General features: G+C 39.9%; 1 protein-coding gene across 1 annotated transcript; it reads left to right on the forward strand.

The window, feature by feature from the left end:
* The first annotated feature begins 1,873 nt into the window (after positions 1 to 1,873).
* LOC132028012 (hsc70-interacting protein) lies at positions 1,874 to 3,185 on the forward strand. Its single transcript, XM_059416680.1, has one exon. It carries the CDS (start codon positions 1,990 to 1,992, stop codon positions 3,097 to 3,099), a length of 1,110 nt encoding a protein of 369 aa, XP_059272663.1. The 5' UTR covers positions 1,874 to 1,989; the 3' UTR covers positions 3,100 to 3,185.
* The last annotated feature ends 5,673 nt before the right edge of the window (positions 3,186 to 8,858 follow it).

The following is an 8,858-nucleotide window of genomic DNA, read 5'->3' on the forward strand; positions in this document are numbered from 1 at the left end:
ATCCCTGCTTACTCTGTTCTAGTTTCCTTCAAGATCCTGTCCGGTGCTATTTTCTCCATGGAACCATCCCTCTTTTCCTCAGCGTAAAGTGATTTCTCATGTAGTTGCTATGCTCTCTTGATGTCTGAACTTGGTTCAGACTGGGCACAAGCAAAGAGGAGGATTAGCTCAAATAATTAAAAGTTCAAGAATGGTTTGGATCCACAAACTAAATCCACCATCAGAGTTCAGTCTTTCGCTTTCTCTCTTTCTCCTTGTCCCCCATTCCCTTGCTTTTCTCTATGTTGGCTTAATTTTTGAATATACACTTCTTTCATGGTGGCAAAATGTCTTCTGGAAGCTCAACGATTTGACCCTACTAAAAGTTCCAAGAATCTGTCCCATGGCCTAACTTAGCTTATGGATTCAGCACCGAATCAATCACTGTAGTCATGAGGTTAGAATTCACTCATTGGCCAGTCTCACATCACATATTCACTCCTGGAGACTGGCCAGCCAACTTGTGGAGAACAGCTACATGGAGTATAGAAAAGGGACCGTCCCTCAAATGAATATTGAAAGTGCTGTCACCTGAAAGAGGGGAATGACAAAGTAGATAAAAACACCAAGTGTCCTTGTCAAATTGTAATCTGTACAGTGAAAATGTGAATGACTTAGTATGTTTTCGTGTGTGACTACCTTACCAATGTGACAATGAATCACTTGAGGTAAAAACGTGAGGCAAGTCAGATTAACATGTCAATTCTTACTGAGTAAGCTAACTTATTCAATGGTTTTACCTATTTTGGGCCTCTCCATGATTTGTTTTCCCTCAGGATTCTATTTCCATCTCCCACAAACCAATTCTTACAGGACACTGATTAATTCATCAGTTTAGAAAATCTATAACAATGGTAGAAATATTGAACTCATTCTTTGGTTTGTTTTTGTTTTTTGGGTGTGTTTTTTTTTTTCTCCATCGATTTTGGCCAAATATTTTAAACACCATAGAAACTCAAAATCTATGAAAGAAGACTAATGTATACTCTGAGGAGTATACGTTTCTGCGTTAGCTCATTCTTTCCTAGGAAAGAAAATGTTTTTAAAGAGAAACATATTAACACATCTGGTGTGATTTTCTAGTTACCCAGTTTAAGCCACACACACACACACACACACACACAAAAGTGGCATCATCTGTTTTTCTTTTATACGTTTTGAAACATGAGCCTCCGAAAGCTATTTCCTAACATATGTCAATTTAACATCTGCCAGCTCCTAACTGATAGCCAGAAACAGCCGCGCTGGCAGCATTTGCGAGAGTGCCAAGGTATTTTCGATTAGAACTGTCTTCACTTTGGAGTTGTCAGTAATATTTTTACTCTAGGGGTAGCCAATTTCCCTAACTTGAAGGAGACACGTGAATAAGAAGCACAGAGCAGGAGGAATAAAGAGGATGATGTCTTTACAGTTATGTGGAAATACAGCAGAGAAAGTTCCCCCAAAAAAGTATTAGATGAGAAAGCCAATATCATAAGTCACAGATTCAACTGCTTCTTCCAGAGGAAAAGCAGGCTTCAAAATACCACATCTTCATTTCTCTTTGTTATTCAATATCAAGAGTGTTTGCAAACAGAATTTAGATGCATTAACCCAACCACATCCGAAGCTTCTTTTATATCTCTTCTCTTTTTTAATCCTTTGATGGAATTTAAAGTGCATCAGCGAGCTTCACTTTCTGTCTAGAAATTCATAACAGAATGATATTTTGGCATTTACTTTGAAAGAGGTGGCCTAAGTATCGGTCGTAGGAGAGATCAATATTTTTACCTGCCCTAAGATAATCTGGTACTGAATTTAGTAGTTCAACAATTTTAAGACCTAGCAATTCGAGTCTGTTCTGCCTCGCGGCAGCCGCCCCCTTCTACACGATCACGCTGAGCTAGTACCCGCGCCTGGAATCGGGTCGCAACCCCAGCCGCGCCTGCCTCCTGCCACTGCCTCTGGACCATGGACCCCCGCAAAGTGAGTGAGCTTCGGGCTTTCGTGAAAATGTGTAAGCAGGATCCGAGCGTTCTGCACACCGAGGAAATGCGTTTCCTGCGGGAGTGGGTGGAGAGCATGGGGGGTAAAATACCACCTGCCACTCATAAAACTAAATCAGAAGACAGTATCAAGGAAGAAAAACCAGATAGTAAGAAGGCGGAGGAAAACATAAAGACAGATGAACCATCAAGTGAGGAGAGTGATCTAGAAATTGACAATGAAGGTGTGATTGAACCAGATACCGATGCCCCTCAAGAAATGGGAGATGAAAATGCAGAGATAACCGAGGAAATGATGGATCAGGCAAATGATAAAAAAGTGGCTGCCATTGATGCCCTAAATGATGGTGAACTACAGAAAGCCATTGACTTGTTCACAGATGCCATCAAACTAAATCCTCGCTTGGCCATTCTGTATGCCAAGAGAGCCAGTGTCTTCATCAAATTACAGAAGCCAAATGCTGCCATTCGAGACTGTGACAGAGCTATTGAAATAAATCCTGATTCAGCTCAGCCTTATAAGTGGCGCGGGAAAGCACATAGACTTCTGGGCCATTGGGAAGAAGCAGCACATGATCTTGCCCTTGCTTGCAAACTGGATTATGATGAAGATGCTAGTGCGATGCTGAAAGAAGTTCAACCGAGGGCCCAGAAAATTGCTGAACATAGGAGAAAATACGAGCGAAAACGTGAAGAGCGAGAGATCAAAGAAAGAATAGAAAGGGTTAAGAAGGCTCGGGAAGAACACGAGAGAGCCCAGAGGGAGGAAGAAGCCAGACGACAATCAGGAGCTCAGTATGGCTCTTTCCCAGGTGGCTTTCCTGGGGGAATGCCGGGTAATTTTCCTGGAGGAATGCCTGGAATGGCAGGGGGGATGCCTGGAATGGCAGGAATGCCTGGGCTCAATGAAATTCTTAGTGATCCGGAAGTTCTTGCAGCCATGCAGGATCCAGAAGTTATGGTGGCCTTCCAGGATGTGGCCCAGAACCCAGCGAATATGTCAAAATATCAGAGCAACCCAAAGGTTATGAATCTCATCAGTAAATTGTCAGCCAAATTTGGAGGTCAAGCATAATGCCCTTCTGACAAATAAAGCCCTTGCTGAAGGAAAAGCAACTTCGATCACCTAATGGATGTCGCAATAATACAAACCAGTGTACTCCGACCTTCTCATGAAGAAAGCTGGGGTGCTGTGAAGAGAATCCCTACCCCTCTGCTCCCCATGCAACTGAAACATTCTACAATGGTTTGCCATTAGGGTATTCATTCAGATAATGTTTTCCTACTAGGAACTACAAACTTTAAACACTTTTTAAACCTTAAAAAATATTTAAAAACATATTAAAAGGGTGTGTTAGTCCCTAAAAAAAAAAAAAAAAAAAAAAAAAAAAGACCTAGCAATTCAGGACCTCCCAATTATTAGTGTAATTTCTTCCCTTCATTCTCCCCACCCCAGTAACATTATTGCATTTCGTTTCATTGGATTTTAAAGGAGAGGCATCACTGTGGGCTCATAAAGGTCAAGGCTATCCGTAGGTCATATTATATGTGACAGATCCATCTCTGTCAATCCATATACTAAGTGTGGAATAAATGAACCAATCCTGTCCTGAAATTATGAGATCCAACATTTGCTCTTAGAGTCCTCAAATTTGGGCATCTTAGATAGTCTTACATAAGTTATAAAAATATCAAATTGACTTTGATAAAGAAAGAAGAAATGAGTTCTCAGGATTGGACTTTCATAGGAGAACTTCAGTGGTAGTTCTCTCTAAATAAATGTGGGAACTCACATGTACTCTATACCTAATACTATTTATGGTATTGGCCACTTACTAACTTCAGTGAAGATAATGGTTTTTAATATAAATGTAAGGGTAGTGGAAAGAGAAGGAACTTGGAGGCTAACTTTGAGTTGAAATCTTAGATCCACTCCTTACACAGTTATTTAACCTTGATTTCCTTGTCTTCAAAACAGATATAACAATACTACCATGGAAGCCTATTGTAACACATTGAGTATGACAATTAAAAAAAAAAAAAAGCTTAGCAAAGTGTTTGTTCCTTGAGGTCCTACACTAAGTGATAGTGACTATGATCCTTGTTAAAACTGTTCTGATATTATATAGTACAGAGAACAGACTTAGTTACGTATAACTGAAACCCTTTAAAGCTTTGTAAGTAAAGCCAAACTCTACCCAATGCTATGTTAGTCACCTAGCAGAGTAGTAAATTGTGCTCCTTTTCTATCATACATTCAGCATCTCAATTTTTGCCATGGCTATGAGGAAACAGCTCTAATAAAAGTCATGCCGTGAGGCCTGTAAGACAGACACACATAGCTTTAATGGTAATGAGGTATGAGACACATTTAGTATTTCAAACCAGGTTTCCCCTGTTGAAATTATACCTTCCCAATCTATGATATATTATTCTACAGACTCAAGTGTATATTTGCATTTTGTAAATCGCAGAGACTTAGCACAAATGTCTCAGGTTAATTCTTCTTCTTTTTTTTTTAAGATTTTATTTATTTATCAGAGAGAGAGGGAGAGTGAGCGAGCACAGGCAGACAGAATGGCAGGCAGAGGCAGAGGGAGAAGCAGGCTCCCCGCTGAGCAAGGAGCCCGACGTGGGACTCGATCCCAGGACGTTGGGATCATGACCTGAACTGAAGGCAGCTGCTTAACCAACTGAGCCACCCAGGCGTCCCTCAGGTTAATTCTTAATGTGATGCAAAAGCAGGTTTCTAAGGGAGCCCTCTCTGCCTCCCTCCCTTTATTTCTCCTTTCTTTCTGAACCTGTGCCAGGCACTGTGCATATAAAAAATATTTACAGTGGATGAGATAGGAGATGAAAGGGATTCCAATATGTTTTTTTATTTTGACCTATTCTGGAAAAGGTGAAAGCCATTCCACATAAAGTTAAGTGCTGTAAAAACACATTGACTCTCAGTTCACTAGATTCAGGCTGTGATTTATGTCCTTAAAACTTTCTGACACATGAGGGGCGCCTGGGTGGCTCAGTGGGTTAAGCCGCTGCCTTCGGCTCAGGTCATGATCTCAGGGTCCTGGGATCGAGTCCCGCATCGGGCTCTCTGCTCAGCAGGGAGCCTGCTTCCCTCTCTCTCTCTCTCTGCCTGCCTCTCTGCCTACTTGTGATCTCTGTCAAATAAATAAATAAAATCTTAAAAAAACTTTCTGACACATGAAAAGATTAAATAGAAATAATTCCAATTTCAACCTTACAGTCAATTTGCTGAAGTCTTAAAAAAAAAAAAAAATAGTTGCCATAATCTTCCTTAACAAAATAGATGGAGTGCAGAATACAAATCTTCCACACTGCATGGGTTAATGAAAGGTATTTCTTGGAAATTACTTGACAACAGAAGCTATAAGCAAGGGTGAAAATTACAGTTCTACCCAACTATTTAGTTTCATATTATTTTGGCAATGGTTTATCTCTAATATTATTGATTACGGTGATAAATTACTTAGAAGTTTACCTACTTTTAGAGAAAAAAGAGATCTATAATTTTCTTTTCAGAGAGAGAGCAAGCACACATGTGAGTGGGGGGGGCACTGAGAGAAAGAGAGAATCTTTTTTAAGATTTTATTTATTTATTTGACAGAGAGATCACAAGTAGGCAGAGAAGCAGGCAGAGAGAGAAGGGGAAGCAGGCTTCCCGCTGAGCAGAGAGCCAGATGCAGGGCTTGATCCCAGGACCCTGAGATCATGACCGGAGCTGAAGGCAGAGGCTTAACCCACTGAGCCACCCAGGTGCCCAGAAGAGAGAATCTTAAGCAGGTTCCTCACCCAGCACTTGAGCTGAAATCAAGAGTCAGATGCTTAACAGACTGAACCACCCAGGTTCCCAAGAGGCTTAGAATTTTCATATGGTTACAGTGTGTATGACCAAGAAAGCATTTAAATGCAACACACCTATAGACATTCCAGCCAAAACTTTTTAGATATATTACTTATTTACAAACAATATTCAAGACCAATACTGATCTGAGTCATTATTTGTACAATTCAAAGGTTATAAAAGGTGATTATAATATGCTATCCAGTGAAATGAGTTAATGATATGTTATTATTTTCTGAGAAGCTTCCTCTTTCTGTCATGCATAATTTTAATTAAACTTACAGTTCACTCTAGATTTAATCAGACTTTAGAGAGGTAGTTATGAAACATGGATAATAAAGTAAAAAATACTAAGTCCTCACTATAATTCTTGCTGATCCCAGCTATACCCTTCAAACACCCAAGTTTCCCATGCTATTCTAATCATGTTCTACCTTCACTGCTTTCCATTGCTTTCTCTCCTGGAAAAGGTATCTCCTTGTTTACCCAGGCTTGAAACTAATGTTTTCTTCTCTGCCTTTTTTCCCCTTCCAGGTACCAATGGCTGCATAACAAACCACCCTAAAATGTGTTAGCTTAAACCCACAACAATCATTACTAATATTCTGTTAATTGCTCATAATGTGCAATTTGGGGAGGACCCAGCAGGGACTGCTTTTCTCTGCTCCACCTGGTGTTAGCGGGCATCTCCGAAGATAGCGCCTTCTTGCAAGAGGGAAGTAGCCTTCTTGGGGGCCTTTCTTCCTCTCCATGTGGACCTCTCCAGAGAACTTCTTGGGCTTCCTCACCGCACAGAAGCTGATTAACAAAAAAAGAGCTCTCCAAGAGGCCCAGGAGGAAGCTGTAAGACTTCTTATGATCTAGCCTATGCTACTATCTTTGCCATATTGATCAAGTAAGTCGCTAAGATGACTGAGATTCAAGGCAAGCAGAGTCTGTGGAAAGAGTAGCAAAGAGTTTGAAGGCATTTTAAATCTACCACATCCTCTATATTTATCCAAGTTCTGCTGAATTGACCATCAAGGCATCTCTCACATCCATTTCCCATGCTTTCATCCACCTAAATCCGCTTGTGCAGAGCAGGCAGACAAACGTGCACTGGCATGCCAATGGATCAGGAAGCAGATGATGGAAGACCCTTGCAGCAATGTGGTAGCCTCGGAGTCAGCTCTGAACATGTCGAGGCACTGGGAAATGTTACAGGGAAAAGATCTTTTCAAGAGAGGTTTCACGTGTGTTCTTAGAATCTGCTTTAAAATCGCTTACTACATTTTCCCTTCTATTCTCTGGAATGATCTCCAGAAACTGTATGTGGGTATTTAAAAGAAAAAAACAGTGGAAACATATTTTTGGATAGTTTGTTTTTTTTGTTTGTTTGTCTTAAGAATCTGGGCCCCTGGAAACACGTTTTCCTCCCCTCTGGAATTCTAGAAAGGAAGAGAAGATTAATGCTGGTTGAATATATTAAATTCATTTGTGGTCAATTATGATAGCTGAATTTCATTTGTTAACGCTCTACAGGTACATTACCCGCTGTGTAATCAAAGTAGATGGAAGCATCATGCTCATTATATAAGATAAGAAGTATGAATTTTACTCTAAATTATTATGGATGTATCTAATTTTTGGACCTTTGTTTTTATGGTAAGTGAGCTGGCAACAGCTGCAGTTTATTTGCTTTTGTGTCTCTTATTGAGGACTATGACCCTCTGTTCTGACACTAGTCTTAAGAGGGAAATGATCTGTGTTACCACAGACCGCTATATGGTATGGTTTCCAGGAATGCATTGTGGACATAAACAAGGACTGCCTGTACTGTTCCAGGAAGTGGAAATGAAACAAACCAGCATTTGAGTGAACACTGAAATGTAACCTGCAAACAAACCCTAGATCAGGGTGCAAGACAAGTTATTGTTTCCAATGGAACTCAGGAAAGAGCACTAAATGGGATTTAATATATTGCTACCTGACAGATCTCTATTTATGACTCTTTAGGGTGCTAATTATTTTCCTCTGTCCTGTGACAAAAAGAACTGGAGGGGACAGGAAAAGCAAGAACAATTTGGCTCTCAGTGAATTCTCAATTAATATTGAACTTCACTGAGACCAGTTTAATACTTTTAAATACAATAGAATGTTATCTATACAAAAGATTTTTAAGCAGTATTTTCAAGCTTGAGTGGGGTAGATAACTTCTTAAACTGATCAACCTACACCCAATTATTCCAGTAAAACATGACTGGAGCACACACGTTCATTTTATTTCCATTTGGGTCCATTTTCAAATATTAAAACCTTAAACTTTTTAAACACTTTATTATTATTTATTTTTGAATATTTATTTATTTGAGAGAAAGTGCACAAGTAGGGGGGTCAGGCAGAGAGAGAGGGGAAGAATCAGGCTCCCCACTGAGCAAGGAGCCACATGCAGGACTCAATCCTAGGACCCTGGAACCCTGGATCATGACCTGAGCTGAAGCCAGATGCTTAACTGACTGGGCCACCCAGGTGCCCTTAAACACTTCTTTTTATTTAATATACTGTGTTTACAATGCTAAGTGAAAACATTGTAACTAAACTGTATTTTCCAAGTTTTCTACAATAATCAGAAAAATATTATAAGTAATTCCATGGGCAACTCTTAGAATATATCTAGCTGGTAAATTTGACCCAGAGTTGACCCTTACTTAGCATACCATTTAAACCAGAAGCTGGGACATTCATGTCCTCCTCTTCTAAACCTCAGCCATAGCTAAACATTCATGTATTTTTCCAGCAGGTGGATATTTCCCCCAATTTTTTTTTTTCAAAGAAAGGAAAATGTTACCTCTTTCACACAAGCACTTTCTCCCCTATTGATTTTCATATTTCCTCCTTTTCTTGCACACTTCCAAGATGGGAAACAAATTTGGCATTTATATTTTGAAATTTTCCCTGGATCGGTAAAAAAGCATGTGAATTGCATG

This window comes from Mustela nigripes, chromosome 12 (assembly GCF_022355385.1).
Source record: "Mustela nigripes isolate SB6536 chromosome 12, MUSNIG.SB6536, whole genome shotgun sequence".
NCBI classification, from domain to species: domain Eukaryota; kingdom Metazoa; phylum Chordata; class Mammalia; order Carnivora; family Mustelidae; genus Mustela; species Mustela nigripes.